Source organism: Hyperolius riggenbachi, chromosome 7, assembly GCF_040937935.1.
Source record: "Hyperolius riggenbachi isolate aHypRig1 chromosome 7, aHypRig1.pri, whole genome shotgun sequence".
NCBI lineage: Eukaryota > Metazoa > Chordata > Amphibia > Anura > Hyperoliidae > Hyperolius > Hyperolius riggenbachi.
The window spans coordinates 12,857,967-12,875,072 of NC_090652.1; the positions used below are offsets into that span (position 1 = coordinate 12,857,967).

A 17,106-nucleotide genomic window follows, 5' to 3' on the forward strand; every position below is an offset into this window, starting at 1 on the left:
ATGCAATCAGGGGCACAACTAGAAATTACCGGGCCCCCCTGCAAAAGTTTGGATTGGGCCCCCCCCTCGCCGGGCCCACTCAGGGGGTCGGAGGGGTCGCATCATGAGGAGAGAGCATGGGCACACTCCAGCATCTATCAGCGGCAGCAGAGCAGGCAGGAACACATACCTCCATCCACCGCGGAGGTCTGATCTCTTAGTGCCTCACGCTACTTCCTGTTTTAAACAGGAAGTAGCGTCAGACACTTAGAGAGAGGAACCTCGGGCGGTGGATGGAGGCATGTGTTCCTGCCTGCTCTGCTGCTGCTGATAGATGCTTGAGGGGAGGAGCCCGAGGTGAGGGAGGGGGACTGTCCCCCCTCCCCGCCGATGTTTGACCATGCTCTCTCCTCATGCTGCGACCCCTCCAAAACGGCCCCGAGCGGGCCCTAGAGGCCCCCCATGCAGGTTTAGAGGCTGCAGCCCCTATTGTTAAGCCCCTGTATGCAATTAAACCTATGGTGACATCTCAACCCAACCTGTGAGGGCAGATGTGCAAAGATTACGCAAAGTGATATCAACATTTGTGCTGTGTAGATAAAAAATCCATTTTATAGTTTTGTTTTTTAACATTTAGCCAGAGTTTGTCTTGTACATTCCCCCTTTATTACAAATCTTTGAAACAAGCCTTGTTCTCCTCCATCCATTGGTAGAAGCTCTTGACGTGGGGGTTGAGCTTGTGTGTTAGGGCCACGTCACGGTCTGGTTTCATCCTGTAGAAGTGGAACATTTTGGCCATCTCTTTCATTCCATGTTCGACTTTCTTCTCAAACTCATCCGGGTGAACCTGAGGCACAAATCAGACCCAAGACATTTTTACTTTGCTTTTTAAATGCATTTAATGTGACTGTATGTAGGCCTACACAGATATTATACTCAGTAAAAAATAAAAAATCTGCCCTCAGGTAGTACTATGGGTGATTCTAATTGAGTTCCACAAGGCACAGTGCTTGGCCCTGTGCTCTTTTCTCTTCATTCTTTTCCTAGAAAATGTATTTCCTCTTTCAGCCATGTGCTCTATTGTATTCCCACCTCACCTGGCAAACGTATTTCCTCTTTTGGCCTACAATATCACATCTATGCAGATGACACACACACATTTTACCCGCCACACTTACTTGTCTCCCTCTGTCCTGAAAACAGGTTCTATGCTGCCTGTCTGCTGTCTCATTATGAATGTTAAGAAGGGGCAGTAAACTCAATCTCACCTTTATGATCCCCTGACACCTCCAAGGACCCTCTTCATCTTCACGGCCACGCTCCCCTCTGTGTAAGTGCATAGCCGAACTGCGCAAGTGCAAAGTACAGCACACGCCTGCGCAAAAGCACAGGGCCACTCAGACACGGAGAGGAAGTGATGTACAAGCGGCTCTGGCTACTGCGCAGGAATGGGCCATACTTTGCGCCTGCGCTGGAATATTGTTTAGAGGGTCCCAGTGCAGGAAGATCAGGGAAGCCTTCGGCCCATCTAGAGGCTTACCTCTACTGAGGTAAGTGTCTAATTTTTTTTTTTTTTTTTGGGGGGGGGGGGGGGGGGGGGGGAAGAGAGAACGACTACAGGTACCTCCCAGCTTATTTGTTTTCAAACATGTTTTCCCCCTCGCTGTTAATCTGCTTTGAAATATCTCTAATTTTAATGCCCCTGAAAAGTTTTTTTCTGTATTAAAGTGACTAAAGGTTTGCCTCGGGCAGGGGCGTCGCTAGCACCAAAGATCAGTGGCACGTGCCCCGGATCTATCCTGGGGTGCCCCAGATGTCCCCCAGGCAGAGTAGAAACAACACAGCGCCCAGCATAGCATTACAGCACCCAGCGTGCCACATAGAAGCACCATAACACCCAGCATGGCATTACAGCACCCAGCATGCCTCATAGGCACCATAGCACCCAGCATGGCATTACACAGCACCCAGCATGCCCCATAGAGGCACCATAACACCCACCATGGCATTACAGCACCCAGCATGCCTCATAGGCACCATAGCAAACAGCATGGCATTACAGCACCCAGCATCCCTCATAGAGGCACCATAACACCCACCATGGCATTACACAGCACCCAGCATGCCTCATAGGCACCATAACACCCAGCATGGCATTACACAGCATCCAGCATGCCCCATAGAGGCACCATAACACCCAGCATGGCATTACACAGCACCCAGCATGCCTCATAGGCACCATAACACCCAGCATTGCATTACACAGCATCCAGCATGCCCCATAGGCACCATAACACCCAGCATGGCATTACACAGCACCCAGCATGCCCCATAGGCACCATAACACCCAGCATGGCATTACACAGCACCCAGCATGCCCCATAGGCACCATAACACCCAGCATGGCATTACACAGCACCCAGCATGCCCCATAGGCACCATAACACCCACCATGGCATTACACAGCACCCAGCATGCCCCATAGAGGCACCATAACACCCAGCATGGCATTACAGCACCCAGCATGCCTCATAGGCACCATAACACCCAGCATGGCATTACACAGCATCCAGCATGCCCCATAGAGGCACCATAACACCCAGCATGGCATTACACAGCACCCAGCATGCCTCATAGGCACCATAACACCCAGCATTGCATTACACAGCATCCAGCATGCCCCATAGGCACCATAACACCCAGCATGGCATTACACAGCACCCAGCATGCCCCATAGGCACCATAACACCCAGCATGGCATTACACAGCACCCAGCATGCCCCATAGGCACCATAACACCCAGCATGGCATTACACAGCACCCAGCATGCCCCATAGGCACCATAACACCCACCATGGCATTACACAGCACCCAGCATGCCCCATAGAGGCACCATAACACCCAGCATGGCATTACAGCACCCAGCATGCCTCATAGAGGCACCATAACACCCAGCATGGCATTACACAGCACCCAGCATGCCCCATAGAGGCACCATAACACCCACCATGGCATTACAGCACCCAGCATGCCTCATAGGCACCATAACACCCAGCATCGCATTACAGCACCCAGCATGCCTCATAGGCACCATAGCACCCAGCATGGCATTACAGCACCCAGCATGCCTCATAGAGGCACCATAACACCCACCATGGCATTACACAGCACCCAGCATGCCCCATAGGCACCATAGCACACAGCATGGCACCACAGCACATGGCAATGGGGGTATGCTGGGTGCTATGGTGCCTCAATTTGGTCATATTGGGTGCTCTAATGCCATGCTGGGCGCTGTGATGACTTTATGGGGGCATGCAGGGAGCTGTGGTTCCTCTATGGGAGCATGCTGGGAGTTGTGGTTCCTTTATGGGGGCATGCTGGGAGTTGTGGTGCCTCAATGAGAGGCCCATGGAAGCATGGGAAGGGGTTCACTAGAAGGCCAGGGAATGCTATGGGGGGACTGGCAGCAGTCCAGCTTGCCCAGCACAGAAGCCAGGTAACTCTGCCTATTTATGTGATATGCTGCATTTGTGTGTGTGTGTGTGTGTGGGGGGGGGGGGGGGGGGGTAGGGGGGAGTTGGTTGCATTAATGGAGAGGGGAGATTCATCCAACATTTTGCTGGGCAGGCCTCCTTAGACCGCTGTTAAGTTCATGTAAATGTGGCTCCACCCATGGCCACACTCACGTTCCGGTGCATGGCCACACCCATTTTCAGCTGGAGTTCCCAAAAGTGCCCCGGCTCTCTTAGGATCCTAGCAATGCCCCTGGCTTTCCGTGTCCTCCTTGCCACCACTCGCCGGGACCCTCCTAAAGATCCACACCACGCTGCTCTTCCTGCACAAGCCTGGCTGTGCTGCAACCACATGACCACAGCCACACTCGCATAGTGGTACCGGCTCCGGCTCTGACTTACTGGACAGGTCCGGGTTGTACTCACACAGGCCAGTAAAGAGGAGCGTTGCCCAGATCAGAAATCTGATGTCGGATTTCTTTCAGGGGCCCGCTAGAGGCAACGGTGGTCCGGAGAACGGCGCAGGGAGCCTCTACAGAATCCAGAGGCTACATTTTTCTTAGATAAGCATCCTTTTTTTGATCTTGTGGGGGGTTTTTTTGTCAATGGCAACACAGACAAAATCACAACTCACAATTTTAAACCTTTTAAGAGAAGATTAATATTCACTAAAAGCATAACTTGCTAAATATACTAAAAACACACACACACACACACACCGAACCTAACAAGTTTCACCCCCTCAAAGGGAGGCTTCGTCAGGGGAAAGTGCTACGTGCAATAGTGCCCACCGGCTCTATCAGCAGATTGGCTGCTGATAGAGCCAAAAGGCTGACTGATTATTGAAATGTATGTTTAATGTGTATTCCTTGCACTCTGCACTGCCACCCTTTAACATAGCACTTTCCCCTGACAAAGCCTCCATTTGAGGTGGTGAAACATGGTGGATTTGGTGATGGTGATGGTTGAGGTTTCAGGATTTTGTATAAATTAACAAATGAGCGGGGGGGAGCAGTTATCCCAGACAGTGAGATTGCCTGAAGATTAAATACATTCTGTATTCCTTCCTCCCACTCTTTGATTAAGCCTTCTATAGAGGTTAAGCTATCAGTAACCTATAGTTTTAATCACTCAATAAAAGTTATGTTTTCAGTCAATATTAATCTCCTTAGAAAGTCAGATTTTGTGTATGAACTTGGAAGTTAATTAGAAACATTTGGGTAAATGAACTTCATTGGCATGCACAGTACAATCGCCGCCTGAAAATCTGCATAGAAACGCACACAAAAACCTACATAATAGTTCATTCAAAAAATATCCAAATGGCAGCAAAAAAATCACAATTGAAAACTCGGGCATGTGGGAAAGGGCATGCAGAATTTGCACAGATTACAGGGCAGAGATGTGAACATAACCGCAGTTATCTAGGCAATGAGTTCATATGCGGCAACGCGGCGTGCAGCAATGCACATAGTGCGCACACCCAGAACGCGGCCCTCACCTTGGCATCTTTGATGGTCTTCCCTAAGACCTGAGACATGATTTCGGCGTACTGCGCCGCTGTTAGCTTCTCTGCACTGAGTCCGATATTCTTCCCGGCGTAGTGAGACGCGTTCTTCAGGATGCAGACCACCGCGGGACCCAAATCTGTCACTGAAATGCCATCCAGGGGGACGTCGCCCATCGGCAGATCTAAAAATAAGAGGTGCTCATCTGTAAACTGGGAAGTTCCACCAAGTCCAGAAACAAAGATCAAAGCCCTAGTTTACCCTATCATTATTTAAAGAGGCCCTGTAGTGACATATACTGTAGTAGAATGCAGTAAAGAGGCCCTGTAGTGACATATAGCAGAATGCAGTAAAGAGGCCCTGTAGTGACATACAGCAGAATGCAGTAGAGGCCCTGTAGTGACATATAGCAGAATGTAGTAAAGAGGCCCTGTAGCGACATATAGGGGAATGCAGTAAAGAGGCCCTGTAGTGACATATAGCAGAATGCAGTAAATTATCCAGGATACCCCCTTTTATGATGCTGGTTTCAGCATCAGAAACACTGCTTATATATCTATATATTGCTGTATATTGATATGTAGCCCCATCCTCCCAGCGATGCTTAGCCTAGGCTGTTTACTATGCAGAAGCCCCCCCCCCCCCCCTTTGGAGCATTTTAGGAGACTAGCTATGTTTTCTACTGGCTTGAGAACTCTAAGTTAATGCACATTCCGCAGAGATTACCAGACAGGACTAAAGATGTTGTAGTCTGTGGCCTGTGATAAATTTCATAAAGATAATCAGAGAGAGGAAATATTTTACAATAGGTAAAAACTGACTAAATATATTTATAAATGAATAATGTAAAAAATAAAAAAAAGCAATTTTATTCATTATGTTATTTTGACTCCTGTTCTTCTTGAATATATACTGTATATTAGTACATTTACATAAATCAGCTATTAGTATTGACAGCGTTTTGCATTGCACCTCTGTGCTTTTTGGAGAAGTATCTGGTATAACTACCTGGTTGGCTGGCTCCCAGAGTTCCTTGTTGCCAGGAAAGTGGGTGTTGCTTCCCTAGCACAGAGCCACCTCCTCCTTTTGCTGAGAGGGATTATTATTTTGTGGGCAGCACTTTAGTTCCTCCCTGGGCCCACATCCTGCCCTGCCTTGTATGGGAAGGGGTAGATGCATTTCCTACCAAGTGAGTGGGAACAGGATGATAAGACTCTGCTTCAATGAGTTAAAGAGAATCTAAGGGCAAAATGACAGGCTCTGTCCTAATGAGGATGGATCGGGGGGGGGGGGGGGGGGGGGTTCTGGGATATATACTCACCTCTCCTGACGTCTTCGGAGCACAAATGACGCTCCGGCTCCGCCCCCCATTCTTGGCCGGGCAGTAGCGGCCATGTTTCCTAAACCTCCATCTGTATTGTTGCAGCCTGCCCCCAGCTCACCAGTCACTTACTTGTTGCAAGTCGCAGCAATGCAGCTGGGTGTGGCTAAAACCCTGGCAGGCGCTTTGAATAAAAATCACCCGGACCCAAATCCGAGGGGAGGCGGAGCAATCAAATGCCTGGAGGGATGACGCCAGTATAGGTAAGTATTTAACCCTGACAACCCACAATCCTCCATCATTTATACAGAGCCTGTTATGACAGGCTCCTGTCATTTTGACCATAGGTACTCTTTAATCTCTCAGCAGTGGGAGGAGGTGGACTCAGTCAGGTGATCTATGCACACGGGCAGAGAGTGTCTACTGCCCTTTTAAAAGCACCTCCCTGACTACCTCATGTGGGTGAAGATGGGATGGAGGGGGGGGAGGGGGTTGCACAGCTATCTGTCGAATATGTTTGCAGTGTTGTTTCTGCAGGAAATAGAGCTTAAGGATCCAGCCCATCCAATTATCATCCACAGGAAGTAGTCAGGGTAGGGAGGGGCTGGGAGGAGAAACCTCCACTCTGCCGGCAGCCCTATAGTTTGTGCTGAGATCTCAGGGTCACATGATTGACTGCTCCAAAGGGAATTTCTCTAGAACAGGTGCATCAATAAACTAGGTTGGCATAGTCCCCTATTCACCTATACCAACAATAATGAATTCTGATATAAATATGATATAATGAATTGGTTGTGTACTATGAATAATTACTAGAAGATTAGCAGCAAAGAAAATATTCACATATTTTTATTGTCAGGTATATAGTGTTTTTTCTAACATTGTCTCATTCTATAATATGTGCAGATTACACAACACTCAGCATTCAAAATGATTCTTTCAGAGCAGTCTGTGAACTAATGACCTCTCCTCTGGCAGAGAAAAAGTAAATAGTTCAATAACAGTTGAGATAATAAAAGTCAGAAAACAGCCCTCTCTGAGACTTTGAAAGTCGTAGAGCTTAATGGCTTGTTTGCATAGAGATAACAACTGGAGTTTCTTAACTCTTCCTGTACTGGAAACAATTAGACTGATGTATCTGATCTTAATGTTTTATTTCTTAGCTGTACTACACATACAAATCATAATATCATAGTTTTTTTTTTCGCTTCAGTGTCTCTTTAAGTACAGTATTATTTTTTTCACATTATTTTGAGTAGTTTTTTATTGGCTAGTAATCAAAAAGCTTTTAATACCATTTCACTACTCATCCTTTCATTGGCCAATAACTTATCACACCTAAATGATGTATACATAGAAAAATTGAATTTTTTTTATTATTTCTCAGTTTTCAGTACAAGTGTAGATAAAATCCACACATTTTATTTGTCCCGGTTATTACAACATTTAAATTACGTCCCTAGTACAATGTATGGAGACAATATTTTTTTTGCTTTTTCATTGTACCCTCATACAAGCTTTAATTTTCAAAAAGTAATATATCCTCATGGGTATCCATCACTTTGACTCTTTTTTTTTTTTACAAGTTTTTTTTTTATTTTTGTAACTATAGGGGGGGACAGAAAGGGGTTAATGAGATTTTTATTTATATATGTTGGTTTTGTTTTTTTTTGTGAACAAATGGGTTAGGGCAGGGGTAGGAAAACTATGGCTCGGGAGCCAGATGTGGCTCTTTTGATGGCTACATCTGGCTCACTGACAAATCAGTAGGGGTGATTCACTAAGATACACGGCTTAAGCAGCACAGCTTAGTGTGGCAGCGCAAATAACATTTTCAAAGTAGGCACGCTACTGCTGTAGCATGCACTACTAACTTACTTGTGCTTTCCCCCCAAAACTTACGGCTGCTCCAATTGTCCCACTCTGGCCCCTGTCAGGTCCAGTGACTTTGTAGGACAAGATCCCCACATTTTGATTGGGCCAAGTGTGTCAAGTTTGATTGGGACAAGTGGGTCAAGTGTCTGTCACTTGACAGGCAGCCAAATGGGCCAAAGTGCGGGGATCTCGTCCTACAAAGTGAATCAACCCCCAAGTCAGCTAGCTAATTGTACAAGCTGTTAGTCGGTATTTCTCCTGTCTGGCTCTCAGGGAAATTGCTGATGTTGCTGAAACCCAAAAGAAGCTGAAGACGTGTCTGACACTTCCGCTGCCCGGAGGATCAACTGTATACACATCACCATGGCAACAGGGATGTGAGCCCTCTGCTGCGCATGCGTACTGTCTCAGTTTGAAACACATTGTATGGCTCCCACGGAAATACATTATAAAATATGTGGCATTTATGGCTCTCTCAGCCAAAAAGGTTCCTGACCCCTGGCTTAGGGTGTAGTGTAGTGCACTATTATATTTATCCACTAGATGGCGCATTCTTGCCCAGAAAGCTGAATCACAGCTTTCTAGGAAAACGAAAGCAAAAGTTGCAAAAGCAGAGATTATGCATTAATCTGGCACTTAGATTGGCTTTGGGAACATATGTTCCCATGCACCAACCTGTCCTCTAACGGTCGCCCACGGGGACGAGAAAACGCTTCCACGCACCGCTCATAAGCAGCTGTAGATGAATATCTAAGCCCTTGGGACTTGAGATAAAGTCCGGCAGACAAATAGTTAAGATATGATGAGAAAACAATAAATAGAAGTAACGCGGCAAGCATGGCCGGTACTTTCATATAGAGTCCCAACAGGTCAGTTGCCCAGGGCCCCAAGCTGTTCTGGGACCCCACAACTCAGGGTCTGTTGAGGTCACAAACTTTCTAAACATTATAAAAGCAACTCTGTTCTCCAAATCCCAACTCAATAATAAGAATAACTATGATAATAAATCTCTAGTCTCCTACTTAAGCAGTAGCTCTTGCCGTCTTCGCATTTTTGTGGCTTGAAGCTGGTCAGGAAGTTCTCGAAGTAGAAGGACAGCCTGACGCTGGTCATGTGACATCCTATGTGCCGGAAATAATCCTCCACCTCCCCTTTCCCGTCAAAATGGAAGACGTCCAGCTTCCCCCCGGTCAGCTTCTTCACGTTCTCCAGGCCGCTGTACACCACGTGTTTCAGGCCCAGGTGCTTGCAGAGATTGGCAACCATCTTACCCTGCAAGGGAAAGGTGACGTTTACTCAAGATGTTTTCTCTATTCAGCTAACTGAAATCTGCTGGCTGCAGTAATGTCTGAATCACACCAGAAACAAGCCTGTAGCTAATCTTGCCAGATCTGACAATAATGGCAGAAACACCTGATCTGCTGCATGCTTGTTCAGGGGCTATGGCTAAAAGTATTAAAGGCAGAGGATCAGCAAGACTGTCAGGTAATTGGTATTGTTTGAAATGAAATAAATATGGCAGCCTCCATGTCCCTCTCACTTCAGTTGTCCTTTAAAGGGTAACTGAACCATGTTAATGTAATAAAGGCGCCAGGAAATTTGGGCGCAGGGTAAAGCGAAAAAACGGCTAACCCTGCTCCTGCAAAAGTACCGGTGGTGTTAATTACTATTCCCCCTCCAGGCCGCCATGGACTGTTGGGTAGGACTTAATTTGACTGCCTACTATTGCTGGCGGCCGTATTACGCTGTTTTTATCGTAATTTGGGCTCCATCTTTTGATGGCACCCAGATTACTGACAGCCTATGGTAAATTTCCAGAGCTGTTTTCCTCGGACTTGACTGAACCTTCCAAGTAACGGTAAGTTGTGCATTGCCCCCCCCTCCCCCCCCCCCCCCCCCGACCCCCCCCGATGTGTGTAGATGGCGCCCCCTAGCTGGGAAGTGCTGGAAGCAATATTCATTATGGCGCTAGAATCCCTTGGTCAATTCTCCGGGCTGTATGGGCACTCCTGGTTGACATGATAATCACGTTGTCCCTTTTCCACGGTGCAATTCTAGGTGGAACAGGGCCCTCACTCACATCTAATTTTCCATTCACCTCCTCACATTCAATTATACAAGATTTCTCTCCAGCCCTCACCCCTCCACTGGAATCTCTTCCAAAACACATCCGTCACTCTCCAATCTTGGAAATCTTTAAAGTGGACCTGAAGTCTTGCACAGGACATCAGGAAAACATAGATAATTGCACCCTGTATGTATCTAGAGAGTTTAGCCTGTCTAATTCCCCCTCATCTGTGAGTAATCACAAGTGTAATTTGATCTCTCCGCTGTGTCAGCCAGCTGCTTCAGCAGAGGAGCTAATTTGTAAACACAGGGTGTTAACTCTGTCTACCTCCATGAAAGCAGGAAGTAGACACACTGCAGATTTATTGCAGGATTTGTAGCAGCTGTAACAAAGACATTTTTTTCTTTAAAGGCTATTATGCTGCTGCTTTAGAGCTGAGATGAAGTTCTGAGTTCAGGTCCGCTTTAAAGCTGCCCTCACCTGCTCGACCTCCTTGTTGTGGCCGGGCGTATGGTCCCAGGCATTGGTGACCAGGAAGGCCCCATGGACTCCTTTAAGTGCAGCCTCCACGCTCTTCTCATCGTCCAGATCGGCCACCACCAGCTCAGCCCCGGCCTTCTTCAGCTTCTCAGCCTCTGGCTTCTTAGGGTCCCGGGTCACCGCCCTGACCGCAAAGGTGCCATCCTTCAGAAGAGCGCAGGCCACCGAGCCACCCTGAGCACCTGCACAAGAGACGCGTCATTATCTCCACAGCCAACACATTACAGAGGCCCTGTACTGACATATAGCAGAATGCAGTAAAGAGGCCCTGTAGTGACATATAGCAGAATGCAGTAAAGAGGCCCTGTAGTGACATATAGCAGAATGCAGTAAAGAGGCCCTGTAGTGACATATAGCAGAATGCAGTAACGAGGCCCTGTAGTGACATATAGTAGAATGCAGTAAAGAGGACCTGTAGTGATATATTGTAGAATGCAGTAATGAGGCCCTGTAGTGACATAGAACAGAATGCAGTAAAGAGGCCCTGTAGTGACATATAGCAGAATGCAGTAAAGAGTCCCTGTAGTGACATATAGCAGAATGCAGCAAAGAAGCCCTGTAGTGACATATAGCAGAATGCAGTAAAGAGGCCCTGTAGTGACATATAGCAGAATGCAGTAAAGAGGCCCTGTAGTGACATATAGCAGAATGCAGTAAAGAGCTCCTGCAGTGACATATAGCAGAATGCAGTAAAGAGTCCCTGTAGTGACATATAGCAGAATGCAGTAAAGAGACCCTGTAGTGACATATAGTAGAATGCAGTAAAGAGGCCCTGTAGTGACATATAGTAGAATGCAGTAAAGAGGCCCTGTAGTGACATAGAACAGAATGCAGTAAAGAGGCCCTGTAGTGACATATAGCAGAATGCAGTAAAGAGTCCCTGTAGTGACATATAGCAGAATGCAGTAAAGAGACCCTGTAGTGACATATAGTAGAATGCAGTAGAGAGGCCCTGTAGTGTCATATACAAGAATGCAGTAAAGAAGCCCTGTAGTGACATATAGCAGAATGCAGTAAAAAGGCCCTGTATTGACATATAGCAGAATGCAGTAAAGAGGCCTTGTAGTGACATATAGCAGAATGCAGTAAAGAGGCCCTGTAGTGACATATAGCAGAATTCTGTAGAGGCCCTGTAGTGACATATAGCAAAATGCAGTAAAGAGGACCTGTAGTGACATATAGCAGAATGCAGTAAAGAGGCCCTGTAGTGACATATAGTGGAGTGCAGTAAAGAGGCCATGTAGTGACATACAGCAGAATGCAGTAAAGAGGCCCTGTAGTGACATAGCAGAATGCAGTAGTGACATATAGAATGCAGTAGTGACATATAGTAGAAGGCAGTAAAGAGGCCCGTAGTGACATATAGCAGAATGCAGTAAAGAGGGCTTGTATTGACATATAGCAGAATGCAGTAAAGAGGCCCTGTAGTGACATATAGCAGAATGCAGTAAAGAGGCCCTGTAGTGACATATAGCAGAATGCAGTAAAGAGCTCCTGCAGTGACATATAGCAGAATGCAGTAAAGAGTCCCTGTAGTGACATATAGCAGAATGCAGTAAAGAGACCCTGTAGTGACATATAGTAGAATGCAGTAAAGAGGCCCTGTAGTGACATATAGTAGAATGCAGTAAAGAGGCCCTGTAGTGACATAGAACAGAATGCAGTAAAGAGGCCCTGTAGTGACATATAGCAGAATGCAGTAAAGAGTCCCTGTAGTGACATATAGCAGAATGCAGTAAAGAGACCCTGTAGTGACATATAGTAGAATGCAGTAGAGAGGACCTGTAGTGTCATATACAAGAATGCAGTAAAGAAGCCCTGTAGTGACATATAGCAGAATGCAGTAAAAAGGCCCTGTATTGACATATAGCAGAATGCAGTAAAGAGGCCCTGTAGTGACATACAGCAGAATGCAGTAAAGAGACCCTGTAGTGACATATAGCAGAATTCTGTAGAGGCCCTGTAGTGACATATAGCAAAATGCAGTAAAGACGACCTGTAGTGACATATAGCAGAATGCAGTAAAGAGGCCCTGTAGTGACATATAGTGGAGTGCAGTAAAGAGGCCATGTAGTGACATACAGCAGAATGCAGTAAAGAGGCCCTGTAGTGACATAGCAGAATGCAGTAGTGACATATAGAATGCAGTAGTGACATATAGTAGAAGGCAGTAAAGAGGCCCGTAGTGACATATAGCAGAATGCAGTAAAGAGGCCCTGTAGTGACATATAGCAGAATGCAGTAAAGAGGCCCTGTAGTGACATAAAGCGGAATGCAGTAAAGAGGCCCTGTAGTGACATATAGTGGAGTGCAGTAAAGAGGCCATGTAGTGACATACAGCAGAATGCAGTAAAGAGGCCCTGTAGTGACATAGCAGAATGCAGTAGTGACATATAGAATGCAGTTGTGACATAGTAGAAGGCAGTAAAAAGGCCCCGTAGTGACATATAGCAGAATGCAGTAGAGAGACCCTGTAGTGTCATATACAAGAATGCAGTAAAGAAGCCCTGTAGTGACATATAGCAGAATGCAGTAAAGAGGTCCTCTAGTGACATAAAGCGGAATTCAGTAAAGAGGCCCTGTAGTGGCATATAGCAGAATGCAGTAAAGAGGCCCTGTAGTGACATATAGCAGAATGCAGTAAAGAGACCCTGTAGTGACATATAGCAGAATGCAGTAAAGAGACCCTGTAGTGACATATAGGAGAATGCAGTAAATAGGCCCTGTAGTGGCATATAGCAGAATGCAGTAAAGAAGCCCTGTAATGACATATAACAGAATGCAGTAAAGAGGCCCTGTAGTGACATATAGCAGAATGCAGTAAAGAGGCCCTGTAGTGACATATAGCAGAATGCAGTAAAGAGGCCCTGTAGTGACATATAGTAGAATTCAGTAAAGAGGCCCTGTAGTGACATATAGCAGAATGCAGTAAAGAGGCCCTGTAGTGACATATAGTAGAATGCAGTAAAGAGGCCCTGTAGTGGCATATAGCAGAATGCAGTTAAGAGCACTGTAGTGGCATATAGCAGAATGCAGTAAAGAGGCCCTGTAGTGACATATAGCAGAATGCAGAAAAGAGGCCCTATAGTGACACATATTAGAATGCAGTAAAGAGGCCCTGTAGTGACATATAGCAGAATGCAGTAAAGAGGCCCTGTAGTCACATATAGCAGAATGCAGTAAAGAGACCCTGTAGTGACATATAGCAATGGTCTGCATGGACCTACCGGCGGCTGCCATGAGAGTAGCTCGGGGTTACCACTCTGAGCTGCGGTTTTCCACCCCAAGTGTAGCTTGTGGTTGCCGCTAAGGAAATTGAGGAGGGAGTCTACTATACTGTTCCAACAAAAGACCCTTTTCTGGCTTTGGCTTTAGGGGAGGAGTGATAGAGTCATTATAGCGACAGGTGAACATGATGGAAAATCTGTACACACCATGCAATTTTCACTTCAGAGCCTATTTCAGTGAGTGATCAGATCGATATTCAGATATGACATTGATCGGATATAGTAGAAAGCTAGCACACATGTATGCAATTGTTTCAAATTCCGATCAGATTTCTGATCATTTCCAATTGGATATCGATCGACTGAAAATGCATAGAAAGGTCATACACTCAGAACGGCAGCCAGAGCCAGGATTTCGATCAATATCTTCCAGCACGTCCAATCTGCTTCTGATCGAGGAACTGATGGATTCTGAGCTTAGGATCGGTCACTGGCAATCATTAGGCTGTATATTTATTATTTTATTTTATCATTTTCTCGATCGCAAATAGGACCACATGTGAAAATTGCATTAAGGATTGCAGCCTTCAAGGGTAATCTAAGTTGCAAGAAGCCCCAGGTAAGTTCCACTGATTTTTTATTTTGTAGCCTAAGGGCCCGTTTCCACTGTTGCGATGCGATTTCGCCGGCATCCCGACGCTTGTAAAAATCCGCATGCGTTTTTACCCGCGATTTCGCGTGCGATTTCGCATGGCAGGGTGCCATGCGAAATTAACCATGACTCTGCCAGGGCAAAATGACATTGAAAAAGGTGCGAAATCGCACGCGAATCGCGGGTAAAAATGCATGTAAAAAACGCATGCGTTTTTCCTATTAAACACATTAGCGGCGATTCGCATGGATTCCCGACGCAGGCGATTTCTGTGGGTCCCGTCGTGCAGATTTGGCCCGCCGCCAAATCGCTCCCGCACGCCGCACATATGGAAACAGCCCCGGCCACTTCAATGTACCAAGCGAATTCGCATGTCGGCGCCGCATGCGGATTCGCTATGGTGGAAACGAGCCCTTAAAGCGGACCCAAACCAAACATTTCTTTAATTCAAAATATTTAGTTGCAGCACTCTGACGCATACAAAGATAAATATACACTCCTTCAAGCCTATGAGCATTTCAGTGCATGCTTTTCACCCTTCTCTTTTCATAACTAGGGTTATACTGGGGGCAGCCATTAGCAATTCCTCCTTTGCTGGACACCATCTACTCCACCAGTCTGCCGGATTCTGTCCCGGAAACATGAAAGGAAGGGAGGGGTTCCTCCAATAAATGTAAAATATTTTATATTTGTCATCAGGCGGCTGAAAAAAGGCTGCTATTTATTATTATAATTTAGAAAATAGATGTTATTTCTGAAATCTTGTATTTCTAATTTGGGTCCACTTTAAATGACACCACCACATCAGTTAGTAGTTTACTCACCAGTGGCTCCAAACACCACAATCGTTTCCTTTCCAGCCATGACGAGTGTGATAAGAAGGCGATCAGCAATGATTAACCAGTAATCAGGGCGGGCTCCGCTTTATATACCCCCCGCACGCCCCCCTATCATTAATCTACCTATTCTTCAGGTTCCCATGACTCAGCACTGTCAATATTTTCCTGCCCAGACAGGTGCCCAGAGTTTTGTTGTGGAGATCCATGGCCAGGCCCTCACTGAGCCCTGTGCACACAGCCCAGGGCACAGGCTCTTCCCCGGGGAAGCCTGCCAGCCAATCATATCCTCTGTGGTTTGGAATCGGGAGGCTTCTGCTATGTTTCGGTGGAGGCATTGTTAGATGTTGGCCAGAAACACGATTCAGAGTCACTGAAGCAAGCAGGTACTACATGGATGGCTCTATAGGTTTAGACACGAATAAAGCTGCTGGCACCGCATGTATGGGTGGGGATTACAGCTCTGCGGAGACAAGAACAAATACTACATACTTCATAAAAAGCTTGTTGGGGGAGCTAGATTGGGCACTCAATTACCTTTTGTAACGATTGGTGTCAGCACGCAGAGAGAATCTGATTCTTGGCGATCTGCAGTACCACCAAGAATGCAGATATATGCCTGATTATCGATGATCTGCAGAATCAGCGATAATACAGATGTATTGCTAACCTCTGGATACCAGAATAGTGAGAGTGTTTGGTGCAACAGTAACAACTCTGAGTGGAGACCACCAGAGGAGCTGGCGGCCTAGTACTCCTGAGGAATTCACCCCTGACTGTGGGTGATATTCCTGTAGCCTGTGGACCCCTGGGTGAGGGACTGAGGCTGGGTTGCAGGAAGCCCTGCAGCTAATATGAAAGGTTTTGCCCTGAACTGGGCTAACGTAATACAGTAATAGCACAATCCAAGTCTGGGGTGTGAGGTCCGTAGTCACAACACCCTGGAACTAGTCTGGAGCATAACATAAATGATAATACAATTCCCTAGTCTTGGGTGTGAGGTCCGTGATCATCAACACCCTGGAACTAGTCTGGAGCATAACATAAATGATAATACAATTCCCTAGTCTTGGGTGTGAGTTCCGTGATCATCAACACCCTGGAACTAGTCTAACAAATAAACAGTACAAGGTAATCTGACTCAGTGTGAATTCCCAAGTCCTCTTGGTTCAAACACACTGTAAGGATCTGACTATGGTCTGAATGCTTCCACAAAGTGTTTGCAATGGCAGACAACCAGCAACTGACAAGCAGCAGAATATATAGTAGCTGGACTCTGCCGCCCCGCCCGAGCCATTCAGCCAATCATGAGTCCAGCAGGAATCAGCTGATCTTCCTGATGAGCTGACACTTCCCCTGCTGGTATAAAGGTCCTGAGTTCAGGCCCACGCGCGCGTAGCTCTCCATCTGCCTATGTGCAGTAACAGACCCAGCCACACCTAACGCACGCTGCTGCATGCAAACCGCCGTGTTGGACGTGGAAACAGCCGCTTTGCTGTCAGGACATGCGACGGCCTTTCCGCATTCCACCATACGCGTGTCTATGCGTGCAAACCGCTGGACGCGGAGTCAGCCGCCTTGCTCT

The 17,106-nt window shown here is 46.6% G+C and overlaps 1 protein-coding gene across 1 annotated transcript; it reads right to left on the reverse strand.

Annotated features, from left to right (window-relative positions):
• Window positions 1–562: 562 nt before the first annotated feature.
• On the reverse strand, window positions 563–15,728 carry LOC137525388 (nmrA-like family domain-containing protein 1). Its single transcript, XM_068246461.1, has 5 exons — window positions 15,510–15,728; window positions 10,747–10,988; window positions 9,221–9,470; window positions 4,996–5,186; window positions 563–826 (listed from the first exon to the last, which is right to left on the reverse strand). The coding sequence occupies exons 1-5, from the start codon at window positions 15,547–15,549 to the stop codon at window positions 647–649; spliced, it is 903 nt and encodes a 300-aa protein (XP_068102562.1). The 5' UTR covers window positions 15,550–15,728; the 3' UTR covers window positions 563–646.
• Window positions 15,729–17,106: the final 1,378 nt, after the last annotated feature.

Bases quoted from the DNA above. Each gene is read 5' to 3' on its own strand.
- LOC137525388 (XM_068246461.1), bottom strand. From the start codon at position 15,549: ATGGCTGGAAAGGAAACGATTGTGGTGTTTGGAGCCACTG. The intron at 5,187-9,220 runs GTAGGAGACTAG...TCTTATTTTTAG, and splicing joins CGGCAAGAGCTACTGCTTAA to ATCTGCCGATGGGCGACGTC. The intron at 827-4,995 runs GTGAGGGCCGCG...TTTGTGCCTCAG, and splicing joins AGACCATCAAAGATGCCAAG to GTTCACCCGGATGAGTTTGA.